This window comes from Myxine glutinosa, chromosome 9 (assembly GCF_964187855.1).
Source record: "Myxine glutinosa chromosome 9, kmMyxGlut1.1, whole genome shotgun sequence".
NCBI lineage: Eukaryota > Metazoa > Chordata > Myxini > Myxiniformes > Myxinidae > Myxine > Myxine glutinosa.
Genome location: NC_136269.1, coordinates 60514299 through 60538299, shown reverse-complemented (window position 1 = coordinate 60538299; position 24001 = coordinate 60514299). Strand labels below are relative to the sequence as shown.

At 46.4% G+C, this 24001-nt stretch overlaps 1 protein-coding gene across 1 annotated transcript in view; it reads left to right on the top strand.

Annotated features, from left to right (window-relative positions):
* The window catches only part of LOC137418539 (calcium-activated chloride channel regulator 1-like), a 119915-nt gene that overhangs the window by 51138 nt on the left and 44776 nt on the right, over positions 1 to 24001 (top strand). The window contains exons 4-8 of the mRNA XM_068104621.2: positions 7381 to 7486; positions 8577 to 8748; positions 10009 to 10236; positions 10377 to 10601; positions 10698 to 10875. Coding sequence (XP_067960722.2) covers positions 7381 to 7486; positions 8577 to 8748; positions 10009 to 10236; positions 10377 to 10601; positions 10698 to 10875 — 909 coding nt within the window. The remainder of the gene's footprint in view (positions 1 to 7380; positions 7487 to 8576; positions 8749 to 10008; positions 10237 to 10376; positions 10602 to 10697; positions 10876 to 24001) is intronic.

Sequence of the window (24001 nt, the reverse complement as noted above, 5' to 3'; positions counted from 1 at the left end):
GTGGGAGCGAAGGAGAAGCCGTAGCCAGAGGTATTCCTGGGGGTGAGGTGGAGAGAGGGCAGTGCAGGGCGAGTGAGAAAGAGAGTTTTTGATAAAGATAGCATCCCCACCTCCAGGACAAGGCTCAGGTCTATCATACCGGAGGAGGGAGTAATCCGGGAGAGATACTAAGGAATCAGAGACATCATGAAGGAGGAAAGTTTCTGTTAAGCAGATCACATCTGGTTTGTCAGAAGCAACCTGTATGGAGAGATCAGGTAAGTTTGAACGAAGGCCCCGGATGTTTGAGGTCCATACCGTTAATGAAGAGGAAGGGGGAGCATCGGATAAAGAACAGGGGGGGGGAGGGGTTAGGGTAAGATGTGGAAGAGGAGGAAGAGGTAGGGAGAGCTGTTGAAGGTGTGTCAGAGATTTCAGAATAGCTCGGAGAAAGGGAAGGATGGGGCGGACAAAAGGTTTGATGGTGACTGGGTGAGGCACAGTGAGGTATCATTTGAGGAGGGGGAAGAGTGAGGCAGAAGGTTGGGGGAGATGGAGGTGATAGTTCGAAGGGGGAAGAAGTGGAGAGGACGCTTTGAGGAGGAGGGGTGTGAGGGGGGAAATGGAGAAGAAATGAGGGTGGGGAGATCTGAAGGGGAGGGGCGAGGGGGGAGTTTATGAGGGGAAGGGTTAGGGGGGAGTTTAGGAGGGAAGGGACAAGGGGAGGGATTTGAAAGGGATGGGAGATGGGGGAGATTTGGAGGGGAGGGTGAGGGGGCAGTCTAGGAGGGGAGTGGCGAGGGGGAGTCTAGGAGGGATGGGTGATGGGGAGGGTTTGGAGGAGAGGGGCAAGGGGGAAGATTTCAAAGGGAAGGGCGATGGGGAAGATTTGGAGGGGAGGGGTGATGGGGACGTTTTGGAGGGGAGGGGTGATGGGGAAGATTTGGAGGGGAGGAGTGAGATTGGATTTTAGAAAGTGTACGATTAATGGGAAACGAACATTTATTGCAAAATGAGTTTCTTGAGACCTTCGAGTTAAAAATAAGTTTCAGGACGCTGGAGGGGGTGGGGGGGGGGGGGGGGGGGGTGGAGTGCAGGTGAGTTTAGGGAATGTCTGAAAGAGGCACTGTAAGAGATGGAATTTTTTTTTGGAATGAATAGATTTGGTGAGCAAGTCGAAAGCAACCTTTTAAAGAAGAAGAAGAAAAAGGTGTTATAGTACACGACAGAATACAGTACTTCAGGGGAAAGTTTAAACATTTTAAAGTTTAACAGTGAAAACTATCTGGGGAAATGGGGGTGAAACACGTGGTCAAAGAACGAACGAACGAATAAGAACAATGAATAAACGAATAAGAACAACGAATAAGAACAGAGATGGAAATGTTTTTTTGTTTGTTTGTTTTTTTTTGTGTTGAGATTTTAAACAAGGAAGTATGGGGTGAAAAGACTGGGAAAAACAGAGAACGAAAGTAATTGGAGCACAATCGACGGACCGCTGAGAGAAAAACAACTCTCTCACCACTCTCTCACCAGCCATGGCTCTTCAGCAAAGGACTGTTGCGACTCACTGGGACTGACACAATCTGTCAATTTCCCGACCCGGATCTCAGTCAACGGAGCATCTTCTCTTCTGGATTTGGTTATGACAAACTTCCCTGAAAATGTCTGCTGCTCTTCTTCTGCTCCAATCGGCTCATCTGATCATGTGCTTGTCAAAGTGGACATCTCTCTGACCATTCTCAGAGAGCCTCCTCAGCGTCGACGAGTCTGGCATTTCACTCAGGCCAACTGGCACGGTCTTCAAGCAGCCATCAATCATCTGGACTGGTCTCCCATCTCTACCGCCTCTGACATCAACTCATCCTGGGAATTCTTTCAAAGTAAATTGCTCTCTCTCATGCACAGATTTATCCCATCTCGTCTTCAGTTGTCATACCCTTCCTCCCGTCCATGGTACACGGAATCTTGTGGTGAGGCTGTTGCCCTGAAACAACTTGCTTTCGTCTCCTGGAAAGCAAATCCAACGGAAGGAAATCTCATTTCCTTTCACAAAGCCCGAAACAAGTGTGTGTCCACCCTCAGGAGAGCCAGGAAACAATATCTCACAATTCTCAAGACCGAACTCTCTTATCTGTCTCCCTCTTCCGAATCCTGGTGGTGTCTGGTCAAATCTGTTTCTGGTGTTTGTTCCCCCTCCATCCCCTCCCTCACCTCAAACGGCTTAATGGCTGACTCCGCACGTGAAAAAGCTGAATGCCTCAACTCTGTGTTTGCCTCTAAATCTTGTGTCCCAAACCCATCCCTCTCTGTACCCACCGTACCCAGTCGTACCCAGCTGCTCCTGGACTCTGTGTCCTTTCCTCCTGACAAGGTGGAAAAGTTTCTGTCAACCCTCGACTCTGATTCTGCAACTGGTCCTGACGGCATCAGCCCACGGGTCCTAAAATCATGTTCTTCTGCTCTTTCACTCCCTCTTTCTGTTCTCTTCACCCTCTCTTTTGCTCAAGGTCATCTGCCATCTGCTTGGAAATCAGCCAACATCACCGCTTTGCACAAAAAAGGTGCAAAAACAGATCCCAGCAACTACAGACCAATCAGCCTTCTCCCAATTATCAGCAAAGTCATGGAATCCATCATTGCTTCAGATATTAAATCTTTCCTCTTCTCCAATGGCTTGATCTCTGATCATCAATTTGGTTTCAGACCTGGTCACTCTACTCTGGACATGCTGCTTCTGCTTTCTCAACAATGGATGGAGGTCCTCAACGCCAAACAGGAAATTAGAGCTGTCTCCCTTGACATTTCACGTGCCTTCGATACGGTCTGGCACCCTGCTCTGCTCACCAAACTCTCCTCCTTTGGTATCCATGGAAATCTCCACGCATGGCTGGCGAACTTCCTCTCTGGTCGTAGTCAACGTGTGGCCCTGAATGGGTTTCTCTCATCTCCTCTTCCTGTTCAGGCTGGAGTTCCCCAAGGTAGTGTTCTGGGCCCTGTGCTTTTTCTGGTCTTCATCAATGATCTCTCTGACTCTCTTGAAAATCCTCTCTATCTCTTTGCTGACGACTCTACTCTCTGTCGCTCCATTTCTCATCCCTCAGATCGGCAGTCTGCAGCCTCCTCACTCTCTGCAGACCTGGACAAAATCACAGACTGGTCAAACAAGTGGAACATGTCTTTCAATCCTGACAAATCTCACACTCTTACAATGTCTCTCCGAAAGGACCGACTGGACAACCCTCCCATCTACTTTCTCAACAATCCTCTCCAAGAAGTTCTGTCGCTCAAGCTTTTGGGTCTCAATATCTGCCATGATCTTTCTTGGGAAAACCACATTTCCAAGCTGGCCTCCAAAGCCAGTCGCCGACTGGGCATCCTCCGTCGTGCGAAGTCCTTCCTTGGCACACCTGAGCTCCTCACCACATACAAGGCTTTCATCCGCAGCTCAATGGAATACTGTTCCCCCCTCTGGGCTGGTGCTCCTGCCTCACACCTTGCTCGGCTTCACGCTGTTGAGGCCAAAGCTTTCAGAATCATTGGAATCTCCTGCGATGTAGTCAACACCGAGGGCCTTTCACTCACTCACCGCAGGCAGGTTGGTGGTCTTTCTGTCTTCTACCGACTCCTCTCCGGCCTTGCTCCCCCAGCTCTCTCTGTGCTCTGTCCCCCCAATATTCCTTCAGGTCGCACAAGATCTGCCTGCAACCCTCTTATGGTTAAACTGCCAAAGTCTAGGCTCTCTGCTCACCTTCACTCTTTCATTCCCCTTTTCTCCCGCCTCTGGAACAAACTCTCCCACTCCCTTCAATCCCACTCCTCCCTCCAGGTCTTTAAAACAGCTGTTCACCACCATCTCTTATCTTCCCCCATCGAAAACCTTGATCTTTTCTACCCCCGGTAATTCACCCCAGAGTCCTTGCAGTGTTCATATGTTTTATTCCTCTCCCACCTCCCCCCAAGTCCTCCCGATGTCCCTGCTCTCAAATGTTGTGTTTGTGTCCTTCCCCCTCTTCCCCCTCTCTTTTGTGTCCTTCCCCCTCTCTCCCCATCTTGTCTGCCGCTCCCCTTGTTTTTTGTGTTTTGTGTGTCGGTTTGTCTTTTTGTGTGATAAATGTTAGCTCTTTCACGAGCCTCGATCTTGTATACAAAAAAAAAAAAAAAAAAAAAAACGATAATTTTCCTGGGGACCCAATGTTGGTACACCCACCATAAAATAAATACGGTTTTGACGAAAATATAAATGGGAACAATTACTTAACTTCGATAGCGTGGAGAGCATGGACAGCTTAAATAAGAATTTAATTTTAAATTAAGTATTTAATAAGTTAAGAATTTACTAAGTCCTCCATTTTGACCAACTTCCGGTCACATGACCAGAATGAGCATTGCAATCCCCGTTACCAGTTGGGAGCCTTGCTGTCTAATTTCAGCTGGATTGGCCCAGTTGTTTGGCCGGAAAAGTCGAAATAGGCGATGGACAGACGGACGGACGGTGCATGATGACAATATCTAATCTGGAAGTCCAGTTCCAGATAATATCGGGAAGTTATCGAAACGCAAGGGCTTAGCATGGTCAATCATTGCAAATTTATATCTAATGCATATTCAAAATCATTCCTTGTATTGATCAACGCTCAGAATGATGATGTCTGATGTACAGCTGCAATGGGTCGGGGGAGGTGGACTAGCTTTGTCCAATTTAGAGCTTGGATCCCGCATCCCGGCTGGTATTCCCCCATGTCTGATGCTGGACCAGGATCGGACTGGGTAAGTCTTGTGAAATGGCAACTCAATGCGTACTAGTAACAACCAGGCCGTTACATAGTGGCCAGCATTTTAGGTCTATGGTGGGCCCTGATGCTCACCTCGTGATTGGTCGAGCTGAGTGCCTATGTGAGCCAAACCCCCCAATGCCCCAAAGGACACATGCATCCCCCAGCAGACACATCCATGGGTGGGCTGACTGATGATTGGCTTACTGCTATTCACAGGGTGAGGGGCATGATTGGGTGATACCTCCCAATGGGCGGAGAGTGGGTCAGAAGGAAGGTTGGCTAAGGAGACTTATTAAGTGGGAGTTCTTGGGATTTGTGGTCTTCTGGGCTGTCTTTGTCGTTGTCTTCGGTGACAACTTGAATTTGGTTGCGTGGCGCCGATTTGCCCTCTTAATGCGCCTCGAGCTGCATGCCAGCGGTGTTTCATGCCCCCACCTATGGGTTGAAGGTACAAACCTGGTCTAGTTTTAAGGATTGAGTCGTGTGGCTGTGGTGTCTCGTACACTATTCTGGTTCATTAAGTGGTATTTATTTAAATGAAACACCCTGCCTGTGAAACACTGGGATGTCAGTTTTTAACTGGGTCGGGATTCAAACCCAGGCTAGACAGCTCAAAGGCGAGTGAGTCATAAGCTCCAGGCCATCCGCTCAGCGTATGAGACATATTACGTTGATGATGATGAATCGTATTATAACTCGCATGACTCGGCGTGCTCCGCGCGCCTCACAACACGTCGTTTCAGAGGGATCGGCATCTTTGACCATTTCGGTGTCTTTTGGGTCTTCAGGGTATTTTGGGTCTTCAGGGTCTTTTGGGTCTTCGTTGTGTTTTGGGTCTTCAGGGCCATTTGGGTCTTCAGAGTCGTTTGGATCCTCTGGGCCTTTAAGGATATTTTGGGTCTTTGGGGTGTCTTTGGGGTGTTTTGGGTCTTTGGGGTCTTTGGAGTCTTTGGGGTCTTTTGGGTCTTCGGTGTCTTCAGGGGCTTTTAGGTCTTAAGGGTCTTTTGGTTCCTCTGGGTCTTTAAGGGTCTTTGGGGAATTTTGGTTATTCAGGGTATTTAAGGGTCTTTTGGGTATAAAAGGTCTTTAAGGGTCTTTGGGGGTATTTTGGGTCTCCAGGGTATTTTGGGTCTTCGGGGTGTTATGGGTCTATTGGGGTCTTTTGGGTCTTCGGGGTCTATTGGGTCTTCAGAGTGTTTTGGGTCTTTGGGGTGTTTTGGGTCTTTGGGTGTTTTGGGTCTTTGGGGTCTTTTGGGTCTTCAATGCCAATTGGGTCTTCAGGATCTTTTGGATCCTCTGGGCCTTTAAGGGTATTTTGGGTCTTTGGGGTGTTTTGGGTCTTCATGGCGTTTTGGGTATTCGGGGTATTTTGGGTCTTCCGGGTCTTCGGAGTGTTTTGGGTCTTCAGGGTGTTTTGGTTTTTGGTGTGTTTTGGGGCTTCAGGGTATCTTGGGTCTTCAGGGTGTTTTGTGTATTTGGGGTATTTTGGGTCTTCTGGGCCATTTCGGTCTTCAGGGTCTTTTGGAGCCCCAGGGCCTTTAAGGGTATTTTGGGTCTTTGGGGTGTTTTGGGTCTTCAGGGTTTTTGGGGTCTGTGGGGTCTTCAGGGTATTTTGGGTCTTCAGGGGCTTTTGGGTATTTGGGGTCTTTCAGGTGTTTTTGGTCTTCGGGGTATTTTGGGTCTCCAGGGTCTTTTGGAGTTATCCACCGAAAAGCGAAAAGTTATCCAGTAAGGTCGAAACCTGAAAATGCTGGCGACCAAAGCTGAAATTGGAAAACTAAATAGCCTATTTTACTCCAGGGGGTCCCAGGATTACCCACCCAAAATATCGTTGCGATCGGTTCAGCCGTTTTTGCGGTACCTGGGAACAGACGGATGGACATTCGGTGAATTATAGTAAGATCATGTTGGCAATAAATTGCTATAATGACATTGTTAACTAGAACGGGCACTCGGTAGAGCGCATACCTTCGCCGCAGCTACTGTTCTGTACTTGGCATGGGAGTGTAGGGAACAGAACAGTGAACAGTTTGGTGCTGATTTCATGCAAATCGGATAAGAATTGACCGAGTTATGACAAAAAACGCACATTTTGCAAGGTCGTGACCCCCCTGACCTTTGACCCCCAACCGCTAACAAGGGTAATGTCTTCACTGGGTCATGTCGTATATCACAAGATCGGGCATTGAATTCTGAACATTTTGGCATTAGTTGCATGCCAATTGGATAAAAATTGACCGCGCTATGGTAAAAATACGATTTTGACCTTTTCGTGACCTTGACCTTGACCTTTGACCCGATTGCTCCCAAAATCTAATCAAATGTGTCCCGTATAATAACCAATCATCCCACCAAATTTCATGCAATTCGGTTGAATACTTTTTGAGTTATGCGAATAACATACACACACACACACACACAGACATACAAATAAATACACAGCGATCAAAACATAACCTTCCGCTTTTGCGAAGGTAATAAATAATCGTAATTATTTTCGTCATGTATTACTATGATTTATCCAAGTAATGGTGATTATGGTGTTGTTAAAGTATTTGTTCGTGATTAATTGGAATGATTCAGGTATCGATTTATCACAATAACAGATTCTATGTTTCCCCAGAACGCAGCATCGTCCATGAATGGGGACACTTACACTGGGGTCTTTTTGATGAATATGACATTCAACCTTTTTACACCTCCCCATCAGGTTCCTTGGAATTTGTCAGGTACGAGATCATTTGACTCGCTTAACGACAACATGTAACTTTTAGGAATGACGTACAGAGATAGCATTTATATTACGGATGAAAACACTGACCTTGATCAGAACATTGGAACATTTTCTGGAATATTTCTGTTTAGAAGAGTATCCAAGAAAATGAGAACGCTTAACATGCTCTCCGAAGGATTTAAACATTGCACACAGCTCAAATGAACTGAAATGCAAGTTCGTTTCTAACTTTGAACCTCGTGAAATTTTACATTTCAATGAGCGGCCTGATACTTGGTAGCATGCCCATACTCAGAGGTCTTCTGTTTGGCCTGAACCACCCCCAGTCTCCCTCGAACGTAAAACGACTACAACAGCATTCAGTGGAGTCCATACTCTGCCAGTCCGCAGTTTACGTTTTATATTCTCCTGATAACCCACGGATCTGGATCCGGATCAGAACCAAAATCGAATCGGCTTGTCCTTGTCACATAACCAGCTCATCCACCTACTATTGTCATAATTCGTCCATAACTTTGAAATATCATGCTATATGTCGTCTTTGCGCCCCCCCCCCCCCCATCACTAAATGGTGACTAAAAAATTCGGATATAGATCTTCACCAAAATGTAATCGATTTGTCCCAAACCGTCAAAAAAAAAAAAACACAAACCCAAATTTCGTCCGAAATGTCCACCAAATTTCGTCCGAATCTGTCCATAATTTTTTGAGATATCCTGCTCACAGAGACAGACAAACAGGGGCGAAATCATAACTTCCGTCCACCTTCAGTGGCGGAGGTAAGTATAATGAAAATCTTTATTGGTCTGAACTGAAATTAACTTTACAATCTGACAAGTCTACGTTATTTTACCATTAATAAGTAATTATAATTTTGTGATAGCTTGAAACAGTTTTAATTTTTTAAATCAAAATATAGCAATACATACACCTGAAGGCAAAGTTTGCAGCCCTGTCTCAGGATTTGGGTATTCTGGTGTTTGTTTAATATCTGAGGTCCAATGAGTTGTCTTTTTCATCTGCCTATTATCTTCAAACAACGGATCTACACACAGATTCTCACACTGGGCGGATTTTTTTTTCAGGTGTAGTGAAGACATTCCCTGGAAAATGCTGGACTGTTCATTGAAGAGATGCAAACTGAAGCCCTGCCAGGTGAACGATCAAACAGGATTGCCAGAAGATACATGTATTCCAGTAGCCAAGGAGACATCGACTACCCACGTTTCCATAATGAGCCATTATCGGATTAGCGGGGTATGTTGTTTTTTAAAACCGCACTACAGCAATCTTTTTTAAATATTAATTTGAGAATCAATGCAGGTATTACATCGTTTATTGCATTATCACACACTATATGTCTGTCTCTCTGTTGTCTCTGCACTCCTAAACCGCTAAATGGAATGAGTTGAAACCTGGTGGTTGTTTTCAGGGTGTACACAGGAATGTTTCTGGTGGTTAACAAAAAGTCATAGCCCCAATTATTTCAAGAGCATGTCATGAATGACATATCATGTTCTGACGTTCATGATTGAATAGGTTAAACAACCTTATCCTCTCAACTCCCCTTAAACGCAACTTGTAACAAGAAAAAGAGCAAATCAGAGATTTCAAACCCTTGCCAGGATGTATTTTCAGTGGTTTTTAAGGCTTTTGTGTTAAAACAAATATGGCGACCGAACCACGCGACCGATGACGTCATCATTAACATATTTTATTCCCCATGGAGAGTTCTTTGCAACGAGCCATGTCTCAATTTTTTCTATTCAGCACTTTCGGAGATATAGAGGTGCTAGGTTTTTCGGTTTTTCCAAGATGGCGGCCGAACCAGGTGACCGATGACGTCATCAATTGGGCACAGTCTATTCAAGGGCCAGACAAATATGTGTGTAAAGTTTGGCGATTCTATGTGCAGCGGTGTAGATGTAGTACTGTGAACAAACAGACAAACAGACAGACAGACAGACAGACAGATGAAAAATCGGTCAGAGGCCGAGGACTTGCCGGAAATTACTTTTTTATCGGCCATTTAGGACAAATATGGCGGCCGAACCATGTGACTGATGACGTCATCATTAACATATTTTATTCCCCATGGAGAGTTCTTTTCAATGAGCCATGTCTCAATTTTTTCTATTCAGCACTTTTGGAGATATAGAGGTGCTAGGTTTTTTGGTTTTTCCAAGATGGCGGCCGAACCAGGTGACCGATGACGTCATCAATTGGGCACAGTCTATTCCAGGGCAAGACAAATATGTGTGTAAAGTTTGGCGATTCTACATGCGGTGGTGTAGACGTAGTACTGCGAACAAACAGACAGACAGACAGACAGACAGACAAACCAACCGATCAACATACTTGCCGGAATCTTTTCCGGCAAGTAACAAACGGACTCAAATGCAATACCCTCTCCTCTGGCGAGGGTAACAAGGCCCTGGTTCTTACAGGGGCTTTCCAATCACAGCAAGGTCAGTTCTGAATTTGTGTAACCCACCATTTTGTCATACTTTGTTACAGGTCAATGATTTCTGCAATGCGAGTACACACAACACAAAAGCGCCGAACAATCAAAATCGATTGTGCAATTTACGCAGCTCCTGGGAAGTCATGTTGAGCACGGATGACTTCGCCAATGATAGAAACAAACCGAGAGCTATCTCGTCCACTGTACCTCATTTCAATTTGGTTCAGAGTTTCCCGCGAGTTATCATCTTGGTGATAGACAACTCGGGCAGCATGTACAAAGTAAGTACAAGTTTGAGAATTTCAAATTGTTCTGTTGATCTGTTTTGGAACATGACGTGCTTTAAAATAACCTCTCCGAGTCGATTCAATTTTCCATAATTTCCTGTACGCATCATTTGATATGAATTTACGTGTTTCAGGAAAGCCGTTTCTTGAAGATGAAACAGGCTACAGAAATATTCATTATGAATGGTGTTCATACCGGAACTTTCATGGCAATTTCACACTTCAACAGCATCGCTTTGGACAAGACTGGCTTGGTGCAAATTACTGATAAAGCCAGGAGGATAATCCTTGTTGACAACTTGCCTAAAATATCAGAAGGCGAGACTAACATCTGTCGTGGCATTCAAAAAGGATTGCAGGTGTGGTACAATCATTGTATGTTGACACGTTTTCAGGTAGAAGTTGCATGGAGATTGCCATAATCTGTAAATGTGCCATGTTGATCATTCTCTTAGATTGCATCAACTGATGATGGGGTGGCCTGGGGAGACGAATTGGTTGTGCTGACAGATGGAGAGGACAGCACATTGTCCTCCTGCTATGATCAAGTTGTGAGCAGTGGCAGTGTTATCCACACGGTGGTTCTTGATTCAAGAATTGAAACCAACCTCGAAATGCTCACCATTTTAACAGGTAAAAACATTTTTAGTGATCATCATTTGTTTAGTGATCATCGAGACCATGGCAGGGCTTGAATCTATGTTACAATATTAGCCACCTGTCTGTCTATCTGTCGTCTATGCACTCCTAAATCGCTGGACGGAATGAGTTGAAACATGGTGGTTGTACTGGGGGTGTGCAGTGAATCGTTTTGAAAGTTGAAATGGTTATTATCAACTTGTGTATTAAAGTGAGTGAATTATCACACCATACTCTTTGATGGTATTTACCCACACAGACGAAGCAAAAAGAAGGGGAAAGCAACTGGTTCATTTCCGTCCGTCCGTCTTATCAGTTTATGAGCGTCAGTTTGTGATCAAGGAACAACTCATATTGAATGTCATATTTTAAACACAAATTGGAAGATGAATAGGAAGACAATTTTGCCGTGTTGCCGTATTTTAGCTTTGAATCGTCCCGATCACACATGCGCAGAGAGGAGCAAGATACTTTTAAAGCGGTGAAGCCGCTTCAATATTTGGCTATGTCTGTCTGTCCATCAAAAAAATGAAGAATAACCTTTCTGATGCAACGTGTTAAATTCCAAAGGGTAATTTTAATTCATTCATTTCTAGGCTTTGCTTAATTCATATTAAAATGCCAAACTGAACCACTTCCTTCAGACATGGGTGTGATTTATTTTACTCTGTCTGTCTGCCTGGCAGTCAAACCAAATTGAAAATCATTCCAAACAGGACAATTACTGTTTTTTAAGATGTCATAAAGAACACAAACAACAGGCACGAATAACTAATGCAACGTGTTAGATAGGGTGATGTAATAGACACTGGGTAAAATGGCAGTAAAACCCAGAATTAATTAATTTCTACGCCATCAAACCACTTTAAACCTTTATTTAAATTAAATTATATACTTGAACACTGTAGAATATGAATCACCTTCATACTACTTCCAAGAACCATGATATATACTCGTGTGTGTGTGTGTGTGTGTGTGTGTGTGTGTGTTTATATATATATATATATATATATATATATATATATATATATATATAATTATATATATATATATATATATATATATATATATATATATATATATATATATATATATATATATATATATATATATATATATATATATATATATATATATATATATATATCAACGACATAACAGCGTGACGAGCGCTGTCCCGATCTCCTGTGGACCGAAGTCCTAGACGAAAGCGTCACCTCCATCCCGGGGGCCTCAGCCCGAGTGGATAAAGAATAAATCTCTGTCTGTTGACAGAGTGGCCGGGCTGAGGCCCCCGAGATGGAGGTGACGCTTTAGTCTAGGACTTCGGTCCACAGGAGATCGGGACAGCGCTCGTCACGCTGTTATGTCGTTGATTATTATCCCCGCCGATCTCACCGCACCCCCTGGTTTTGTTTTGCACTGGCGGGAACGATGGTCTGTGTGGCAGACAGGCTGTTGGTTCCTTGCGGGTTATGCGGTTTTTACCGTGTGAGACATAATCCGTGGCTGGTGCTCACCATTAAAGATAGGAGGTGCCTTGATCAACATATATATATATATACATATATATATATATATATATATATATATATATATGTATATATACAGTCACGTGAAAAAGTAAGTACACCCCATGTAAAGTTTTGACTTTTTCAACATATTTCAACATACAGCTATTTGATTCTGTTACGTGGTCCCCTCGGTGAATACCTGGTCTCGGTGACCCCCGGACCGTGAGAGGAACTCCGCCAGCAAGCTGTATTATATATGCGCTTTCGCCACGCAATCCAGATGAATTTCACCCAGGAGACAACTGATGTTCAAGGATATATTTCCAATGGTAATGATACCATACAATTTCAATGACACAACCACGGAGATTTTCCCCGAGCAATCAACAATACACAATCATCACCAATTCCCAATTCACAATCAATTCCCTATGATTAAGATGGCCATCTTATACATGTGTGTCCCGGTGAGTACTCACGACACCCTTTTGGTCTCGGTCCCGCACAATGTCTCTGGGCCCCTCCTGACCAAGATGATGGTCGCCGTCGCCGCACTCGGGCGGTTGAACGAACCTCGGGTGGACGTGTTTCCACCGGGCAGGTATCGTACCAGGCACCGTGGCTGCAGCCCCTCGTGGCCACGCGAAGCGGATACGGTAGAGCAAGCCAAACCCCACGCCGCTTGCAAGGCGCGTTAGGCCCCAACGTGCGACCCGCACGCGTCTGTTTGGACGGTGCCGCGAACGATGGCAGACGCGGGGTCGATTCACGGCCCCACGTCAACTTGACGTCTCCACCGGGCAGGTACACGTCCCGGTAATTCCTCTCGCCAGACAGGCTTCGGAACGCCGCTTTTCCACGCAGCGCAAGGTCGATCCCACCTTTTGTCGGAGTGGGGCGAGGAAGAATAATACTCGTCCTTTTTTCCTCGTGTCTTTTTTCTCTTCCGTTTCCGGTCACTTCCGTTTCCGGCCACTCCCTCAGAAGGGCTCCTGACCCTCCAACCACAACAACTACACAACAACTTAATATACTACACACGGATAAGCAAAGACCTGAATGGTAATTCACATACATTCACATAAATATGTAACACTCCCCCCCTTCAAGAAAGAAAGTTTGAACCCAGCGAAAACTTTCTTTGCCGGCCAATTTGGAGAAACAAACCAGATAACTCAACCCCCCCCACATTATCCGTTCCCCCCGGGCACAGTTATCACTTAAAAATAAAGCAACCAAAATTTCACCACAACCCCTCCAGATTACTCCCTCTGGACTAAGTACCAACAACGACATTGTCCCTGCCAAATCAAACTCCATCTCATGACCCTCTGACTTTGACCATCAGTTTCTTGGGAATGAAGGTTAAGGGGTTGATCAAAGATCCAAAGTTAAGCAACTCGATAGCACTTTTTCCGGGAGGCCAAGCCGAGTATTCACTACATGGATGCCTTTAGGAACGCGGAGTTCACGGTTAGTCCGTGCAGGAAAGTTCTCTACATGGGCGCCTTGAGGAACGTGGAGTTCACGGTTAGTCCGTGCATGAAAGTTCACTACATGGACGCCTTTAGGAACGGCGTTCACGGTTAATTCGTGTAGGAATCTTGGCTCGGCGGCTCCGCCGCCTTCAGTGCTTCAACTTCTCAGAACTTCCCTAATAATTAGGGTGGGACCACTGGTCCCTGTAGTCCCATGAATAGCGGTCTCCTTCTCGGCCACTACCAAAACTACCGCCCAGTTGTCCTCTCCTGTAGACCTCTCGACGCCTACGAAATGCCTTCCCTACTGTTATGGTCCGACCCTCCAAATCCTTGCCATTCCAATTCTTCTCTGCCTCTCTGGCGTCTTTTGTGCTGGCAAACGTGACAAAGCCGAACCCTCTTGACTGTTGCGTTTCCCAGTCTCTTACCAACCGCACTTCCACCAGCGGCCCATATCTGTTGAAGACAGAGGTCAGAACTTCCTCCTCTGTTTTGAAGTTCAGTCCCCCTACAAATAACTTGGCACTTTGGTCGCCATCCCGAGCTGGTGTGGTGTTATTTTCCCTGCTGGGCTCTTTACCAACCCTCAGGTTACCATAAACGTGACCCCCGGCCAAATCATTCCCGATAACCACAGATACACCCTCTACAGGAAGCGTGGCTTGTAAACCGACGGTGACCGGTCCTGACACCAAATCGGACTCCAACTGGATGACCTGAAGGGGAGCACTAACACCGCCCCCGATCCCCTGTAAACGAACACTATCCCCCGTTGCCGTCTCCTCGGACCATGGCAAAATGCCTTCAAGCATTAAAGATTGATGGGCCCCTGTGTCCCTCAATATCCTAACCGGTCTCCGGTTAGTCGAGGCTCCATCCAGTGACACAAACCCCTCTGAAATAAATGGTTGGTAACCCTTTTGATGGCGATTTCTTACGCTAGCCATCGCATTCGGAGTTGTAATAGTCGGACTCCGCTCTGGGTTGTCCCTTTTCATGAGGTAACAACTGGACATCAAGTGTCCAGGTTTCTTGCAAAACGCGCAAGTAGGCCCGGAGGAAAAACTCGGGGTCTGCCTCGGGCCCCCCGAACTATAAGTTTGTCTTGGGCCCGCATCCCTCTGATTTCGAACCGGTGGGGTATCATAGTTGTCCCCATAATCATCTCGAGGCCGCCGCCATGTATGGTCGTTCTCCGCACCTGCTGTTCCCCACCTCCCCTGCGGAGATCTAGGCGAGGAGTTAGGTTCATGGACCCCTATTCGGTGGGTTAAGGCATAATCATCTGCCATGGTGGCTGCGTCCCACAACTTTGGTACCTTCTTTTCCTGCAGGTACACTTTGATGTCCTCGTGGACACACTGCTGGAATTCCTCCACCAGGATCAAGTCCCGCAATGTCTCGAAGTCTTTCCCGACTCCTTTTGACTCACACCACCGATCAAACATGTTTTCTTTCACTCTGGCAAACTCCACATGGGTCTCACTCTCCCTCTTCCTGGCATTCCTGAATTTTTGCCTGTAAGCTTCCGGAACCAACTCATAGGCCTTGAGGATGTGCTTCTTCAGTACCTCATAATCTGCACATTGGTCCATTAGTAGCGCCGAATAAATTTCCTGAGCTTTCCCCACCAGCACACTTTGCACGAGTATGGTCCAGGCCTCCTCCGGCCAGTTTAATTGTCGAGCCACTTTCTCAAAGTGTGGGAAAAATTTCGCGACTTCCTTTTCACTGAACGGTGGAACCAGCCTCACATGTCTGCCCACATCCCAGGTTTTCTGGTTAGGTGTCGACCCCGTCAGCAAGGGTGGTGCCTCTCCCCGTTCTCTCATTAACTCCAGCTCCTTGAATTTGATTTCTTGCTGAAGCTCCATGTCACGTTCCTTTAATTCCCTTTCCGCTTTTCTCTCCTCTGCTTCGAGGTCCCTTGCAGCTCTCCTCTCCTCTGCTTTTCTCCCTTCTAACCTTTCCTGGAGTTCTCTTTCCACTCTCCTTTCCTCTGCTTGTTTCTCTTCTCTCCTCGCTTCTGCTTTCCTTTCCTCTTCTTTTAACCTTTCCTGGAGTTCTCGTTCCCCTCTCCTTTCCTCTGCTTGTTTCTCTTCTCTCCTCTCTTCTGCTTTCCTTTCTTCTTCTGCTCTTTCTTTTTCTGCTTTCCTTTCTTCTTCTGCTCTTTCCTTTTCTGCTTTCCTTTCTTCTTCTTTTATCCGTTCCTGGCTCCGTAATTGCAACTCCAGTTTCCGGAGCTCAACGTCTTCTGGTTCTTCGGGTAGCCACTCCCAGGCTAACTCGTCCCATGTTCCTAATCCCACCATAGATTGTATCACCGTGGCCTGCAACTCTGCCTTCCTCAAATTAGTTCGGACCTCCAAGTTAAAATGTTTGGCCAATTTCAAGAGGTCCGACTTTAGCAACGCTCGGAACTGCGCCTCACTCGGGGTTACCCCAAAGTTCTGTGCCGCAAACGCCATGGTGCCTATCGTTAACACCTGTTAACCTTCACCCAAGACTTTACCCCAATTTCTCAAAAAAATTTACCAATTAATAATTAATTAATAAATTTTAATTAATAAAAAAATTATTATTTTATTATTTTATACAATTTTAAATCCCGGACGTAGACCCAATTGCGAAACCGCAAATCGTAATTTGGACGAGCCCCCAATTCTGTTACGTGGTCCCCTCGGTGAATACCTGGTCTCGGTGACCCCCGGACCGTGAGAGGAACTCCGCCAGCAAGCTGTATTATATATGCGCTTTCGCCACGCAATCCATATGAATTTCACCCAGGAGACAACTGATGTTCAAGGATATATTTCCAATGGTAATGATACCATACAATTTCAATGACACAACCACGGAGATTTTCCCCGAGCAATCAACAATACACAATCATCACCAATTCCCAATTCACAATCAATTCCCTATGATTAAGATGGCCATCTTATACATGTGTGTCCCGGTGAGTACTCATGACACCCTTTTGGTCTCGGTCCCGCACAATGTCTCTGGGCCCCTCCTGACCAAGATGATGGTCGCCGTCGCCGCACTCGGGCGGTTGAACGAACCTCGGGTGGACGTGTTTCCACCGGGCAGGTATCGTACCAGGCACCGTGGCTGCAGCCCCTCGTGGCCACGCGAAGCGGATACGATAGAGCAAGCCAAACCCCACGCCGCTTGCAAGGCGCGTTAGGCCCCAACGTGCGACCCGCACGCGTCTGTTTGGACGGTGCCGCGAACGATGCCAGACGCGGGGTCGATTCACGGCCCCACGTCAACTTGACGTCTCCACCGGGCAGGTACACGTCCCGGTAATTCCTCTCGCCAGACAGGCTTCGGAACGCCGCTTTTCCACGCAGCGCAAGGTCGATCCCACCTTTTGTCGGAGCGGGGCGAGGAAGAATAATACTCGTCCTTTTTTCCTCGTGTCTTTTTTCTCTTCCGTTTCCGGTCACTTCCGTTTCCGGCCACTCCCTCAGAAGGGCTCCTGACCCTCCAACCACAACAACTACACAACAACTTAATATACTACACACGGATAAGCAAAGACCTGAATGGTAATTCACATACATTCACATAAATATGTAACAATCTTCATTTCAACAATATTGATAGATAAAGGTGATATAATATAACAAATATCATGAAACATTTACATTTTGTAGTCCATTGTATAATTTAAATAAACATAAATACAAATTTCGCATGTGGAAAAAGTAAGTACACCCCTACATTTATCACTACTTCAAATACCTAAAATTAGAATCAGGTGCACCAGCTCAGGTGCAAATGATTAGAACATCGTTCGAGAGGATCTTGGAGGAACCTGTCTTATTTAAACCTCAGACATTTACTTTGGTTTGCTCTTTGTTGTTGAAGTGTGTGGCATCACCATGCCTAGATCAAAAGAGCTCTCTTTTGAGGCCTTCAGAAAGAAGGTTATAGATGCCTACGAGTCTGGTAAGGGATTTAAAAAGATCTCCAAACAATTTGAAATCAATCATTCGACTGTCCGGAAGATCATCTACAAGTGGAGAAGATTCCAAACAACTGCCAACTTGTTCAGGCCAGGCCGCCCCAGCAAGTTCAGCCCAAGAGCAGACCGCAAGATGCTGAAAGAAGTCTCTAAGAACCCCAGAATGTCATCACGGGACCTACAAGTAGCTCTTGCCACTGTTGATGTCAAAGTGCACGAGTCTACCATGAGAAAGAGGCTGCACAAATTTGATCTACATGGGAGGTGTGCCAGGAGGAAACCTTTGCTGTCCAGAAAGAACATCAGGGTAAGACTAAAGTTTGCCAATGAACACCGAGGCAAAGACCAGCACTTCTGGAACAATGTGCTCTGGACAGATGAGTCAAAGGGAGAGCTATTTGGCCACAGTCCCAGAAGACATGTTTTGGTGAAAACCAAAGACAGCATTTGACCACAAGAACCTGATACCAACTGTAAAGCATGGTGGTGGAAATATTATGGTTTGGGGCAGCTTTGCTGCATCAGGGCTTGGGCAGCTCACCATCATAGAATCCACTATGAATTCTTCATTGTACCAGAGGGTGCTTGAGGATAATGTGAGGCCATCTGTCAGAGAGTTGAAGCTCAACCGAAGGTGGACCTTGCAACATGACAATGACCCTAAACATACCAGTAAATCCACCAAGGAATGGCTGAAAAGAAAGAAATGGAGGGTTCTGGAATGGCCAAGTCAAAGCCCGGATCTAAATCCCATTGAGATGTTGTGGGGGGATTTGAAACGAGCTGTGCATGCAAGAAACCCCTCAAACATCGCACAGCTGAAAGAATTCTGCATGGAGGAGTGGGCAAACATTTCTCCCAGTCGATGTCAGAGACTGGTAGACAGTTATAAGAAATGCCAACTTGAGGTTGTTTCTGCCAAAGGGGGCAATACCACCTATTAGAGCCAAGGGTGTACTTACTTTTTCCACATGCGAAATTTGCATTTATGTTTCTTTAAGTTATACAATGGACTACAAAATGTAAATGTTTCATGATATTTGTTATATTATATCACCTTTATCTCTCAATATTGTTGAAATGAAGATCAAATAGCTGTATGTTGAAATATGTTGAAAAAGTCAAAACTTTACATGGGGTGTGTTTACTTTTTCACGTGACTGTATATATATATATATATATATATATATATATATATATATATATATATATATATATATATATATATATATATATATATATGTCGGTCTAAGACCTCAAGGGAAGGAAGAAGAAGAAGAATCAGAGCAACAATGTTTAATAAAATCGATTACAAACACACAGTGTGGAGCAAGGCTCGAGAATGCACCGCCTAACACGCAGCGGGCAATTCCTCAAGACACTCGCTGCAAAATAAGTAAAAAGGCATTTCATTTATAGCAAAATATCAGACAAGAATCTGCGCTAAAGACATAGCAAAACCTGGGCCATAAAGACCCACCTTCCCTCGTCCCTTCCTGAAGAAGGCCAAACTTAGACAAAAAGATGTAAGCATAGGATAGGCTGAGCCTTTTTGGCTCTTTATCTAAACATATCAGACCCGAGCGCAGGCCGAAGAAAATATTCTCATACACTAGGCTAAATGGTAGATGAATGATTGGATACACATGCTGAATACAATAACTATCAAAGGATGTGTAATGTCTATATTTCTTTCCAAGGTTGGTTACATCCTTGATTTAGGAGACATACTAGAAACTACAAAGATATATAATTAATTATTCCCTTCGTGAAGGAGGCGTTTGGCGACATGTTTTCCCTGTACGTGGGTCGCGAGCATTTTATCTACTGTCTGGCACATACATTCAAGGACTTGTTTACTGGGCTAAGGATCCACCCTGCACCTCGAGCCTCGAAACCACATTTTATCCACTCGCCTCTGCCTGCAGCTGAGTTCAAATCAGTTTTCAGAAGCACGATATATAATTTCAGATGTTTATAATTGAGTCATGGGGTTTAAACCCTAATGGCTAACAGTTCCTTCCTTTGTCTTTACAAGACAACTCCTTGGAAAGACACCGTATACCTAGTGGTTAGCATCCCAATTAGTCACATGCCAGGCACGACATAGCGTCACGTATGCTCAAAGAGAGATACCGGCCCTAACTGGCCGTCTAACATTCAACGCATAAATTGTTAGCCATAATTCGCGACGACGGCGCCTGGTTAAGAGATTGCTGCCGCCCGGCCGGATTCCGAATCCACCCTCGCAGCGGCGTAGGTGCGACCCAGTTGCCAGCCAGATTTAGGGCCCTCCTTATGCAGGCGTGGTCCTCGCGAATTAGGGCAAACAATCGACGTTCAATGCCATCAAGCCTTGTACATGTGATTGCTGGGTGGTGTAAGTGGTGGTGAGGGTGGTTCTTCCGGATACATGTTTGCCATCCGCTCCTTACTGCTGGCATAATAGCAATAACCTTTAAAAGAACCTACACTTTCTAAATCACAGGTATAATCATCCCAACTAAAATAATCATTATCAGAATCCCAAGCATCAATAGGTTCATCGATTACCCCACATACTCCTTCCTTTTCTGCCAACAACATATCCAAAGCCACTTGATTCTGCATCACCATCGTTCACATATGCACTAATTCGTTTTCCAATTGTAGTTCTGCGATTCGGGTTTCGTTTCCAATTCGTTCCATTACTAATGCGAGACTATCTATTCGCCAATCATTCATAATACATAAGAGGCGTTAGCCAGTACACGCAAGGGGTTTACCACACAAGTATCACAGTCATCACAAAAATCAATACAGGCATCAGCCAGTTCCCACAAGGGATTTTTCAACACAAGTATCACAGTCATCACAAAAATCAATACAAAATTCTGAAGCGCCGGTCACATCTGCCTTGTTGAAGGACCCATTCAGGTCGACGGCCTCTATGGTCAAGATCATGGTCTTCCGACGGCGGTTTCTTCATTGTCCATCAATGTGTGGCATGTACCCAGGACGACTTGCCCTCACAAAACACCGCTGTTGGTGTGATCAGAAGAACTTGGTATGGCCCCGTCCACCTTGGTTCGAGCGCAGTCTTACGGGTGAAATGCTTCACCAGCACGTAATCTCCTGCCTCGAAGGTGTGGATAGGCTTGCTTGCTGGCTCCGGCAGGGCCTCCCGAACGCGTTCATGTATGCTGCGCGCCACATGGGAGAGACCTATGCAAAACTTTAAAAGCATGTCATCCATGATAGGTAATTCAAGGGCTGCCATATCCACTGGCGCCGATACCGGCAAGCTCATGGGCCGACCCATTAATATCTCGTGCGGAGAGAGACCAGTGGTGCGCCCTGGAGTAGAGCGCACGCTCATTAACGCTAGCGGAAGGGCCTCCGGCCACTTGAGGCCTGTCTCGTCGCAAATCTTTGCCAACTTACCTTTCAGTGTGCCATTCGTTCGTTCTACAAGTCCCGCCGATTGCGGGTAGTAAACACAGTGGAACGACTGTATCACTCCCAGGGCCTTTAACACGGCTTTAATGACGTCACCTGTGAAGTGCCCGCCCTGATCGGATGACACTTTCTGCGGGACACCGAATCGACATATAAAGTGCCGCAAAAGGCACTTGGCCACCGTTATAGCGTCAGCCCTGACGCATGGGTAGGCCTCCACCCACTTGGTGAACATGTCCACCACTACCAATACATGCTTAAAGGACATACAAGGTGGTAAATTGAAAAAATCGAACTGGATATGACAGAACGGCCCGACGGGAGCCGGGTGACCCACGTTGTGGCGGCGTCGGGGGGGGGGGGGGGGTGCCCCCCTATTATGCCGTTGACATATAGCGCACGAGCGACAGACCATGGTAACCGCAGCCGAAAGGCCTGGTGCTGCCCAGGTGGAAGTGACCTGCCTCATCACCCCCCTATGGCACACATGGCCATTTTGATGCGCCATGCGTGCCAACCATGGCAATAAAGCTCGCGGTGCCACGGGTTTGTCATTAATCGTCCACATTTGTCCTTCCGCGGGGCGCTGAGCTCCCAATTTAATCCAATCTTGATGTTCTACGTTTGAGGCCGCGGCTTGTAATTGTATTACATCGAACTCTGTAGGTGCGGATGTCGGAACGTCTGTCTGGGCGGTCGCTTTAGCGCCCTGTTTGCGCGTAACTACTGGCATATTATACCCAATCTGTTGGTTTGCCGCTTGTGCTGCTGCTTCGTCGGCTCGGGCGTTTCCACGGGCCACAGCGTCGTCTGTACGCTGGTGACCTCGGCATTTAACTACAGCTATTTCACGTGGAAGCATAATACTATGAAGCAGATTACGCACTAAGTCCCCATTTTTGATGAGTGCTCCCGCTGAAGTGAGGAACCCTCTCATTTTCCATATGGCCCCTTTGTCGTGGACCACTCCGTGTGCGTATGCCGAGTCAGTATAAATTGTCACTGCCTTTTCCTCGCTTACTTCGCACGCTCTCGTGAGTGCGTACAGTTCAGCTTGTTGTGCTGACCAGGTGGGCGGGAGGCGGCCGCTTTCGACCGTCTCCGTATCCGAGCATACTGCGTACCCAGATAACAGGGATCCGTCCCAAGCCCGTTTGGCTGAACCATCGACGTAATAGGTGTGATCGGCTTCCTGTAGCGGTGTGTCCTGTAAGTCAGGCCTTACTGTTGATATTAACTGCACCACGTCCGTACAAACGTGCGGGATTCCCTCCTCCTTTGTTGGCAAAAGTGTCGCTGGGTTAAGAACGGTACACCGCATCACCGTCACGTTGGGTGCCATAATTAATGCCGTTTCGTATTGCATCAGTCGAGTGGCTGTGAAATGCTGTGTGTTTCGCTGTTGTAGTAGTGTATGGACGCAATGCGGTACCTGTAAAAGGACCGGATGTCCCATTACTATGTCGGCCGTCCGCTCAACTGCGTATCGGGCAGCCGCCACGGCTTGTAAGCACAGCGGAAAGCCTTGTTCTACCGCATCAAGCTTTTTGCTGAAATAGGCTACCGGACGTTCCCTATCTCCATGAGTCTGAGTTAACACGGATTGTGCGAATCCCCCTACTGCATGGGTGAAAAGTGTGAAGGCCTTTTTATAATCGGGAAGGCCCAAGGTTGGGGCCGTTACCAGGGCTCGTTTGAGTCCTTCGTAGCAGCGTATTCGATTGTCCGTCCAGTTCACCATCCGTGGCTGGTCGTTTTTCGTCGCCTCATACAGAGGTTTTGCTAATAACGCATAGTCAATTATCCATGTACGACAATACCCTGCCATTCCCAAAAATCGCAACACCTCCCTTTGTGTACGAGGCAACGGGGTTTCCATGATGGCAGTGACCCGGCTCGCGTTGAGCTCGCGTCTCCCATGCGAAATCGCGTGTCCCAAGTATGTAACTATTTCCCGCACAAATTGCAATTTTTCCCGGCCTACTTTGTGGCCTTTCTCGGCTAGCGCATTTAACAGCGCTAGTGAATCCGTCTCGCAGGCTGCCTTGGATGGAGAGCAGATTAATAAGTCGTCGATGTACTGCAACAGCACCGAGCCGCCTTCCAATTGGACATCTGCGAGATCGCGGTGCAGCGCTCGTGAAAACAAGGTGGGGCTATTTGCGAAACCCTGCGGAAGCACTGTCCAGGTGAATTGTCTCCCCCGGAAGGTGAAAGCGAAGAGATACTGGGACTCTGGAGCTATTGGCACTGAAAAGAAGGCGGAACACAAGTCTATGACTGTAAAATGTGTAGCATCTGGCGGAATGGAAGTCATCAAAACTTCTGCATTTGGTACAACCGGATGAATACCCTGAATTATTTTATTAATCTCTCGCAAATCCTGCACAAATCGCCACTTTCCTGTCATTGGTTTTGGCACTGGGAAAATGGGGGAGTTACATGGGCTGTTGGTTTCGATTATTATTCCTTGCTGCACGAGCGATTCTATCACCGGAAAAATGCCTGCGTCGGCCTCGTGCCAAAGTGGGTACTGCCGAATGTGTGGTAAAGGTAACCCTTCTTTAATTGGAATCACCAACGGAGGTGCATTCCTAATGCGCCCTACTTCATTCTCGTGTTGCGCCCATAGTGACGGGGTGACGGTGTTGAGCAATCCATCGGAGTCCCCTGGAGTCGTGGGGACCGCCCTGACCATATGTGCCGCTTTGGGT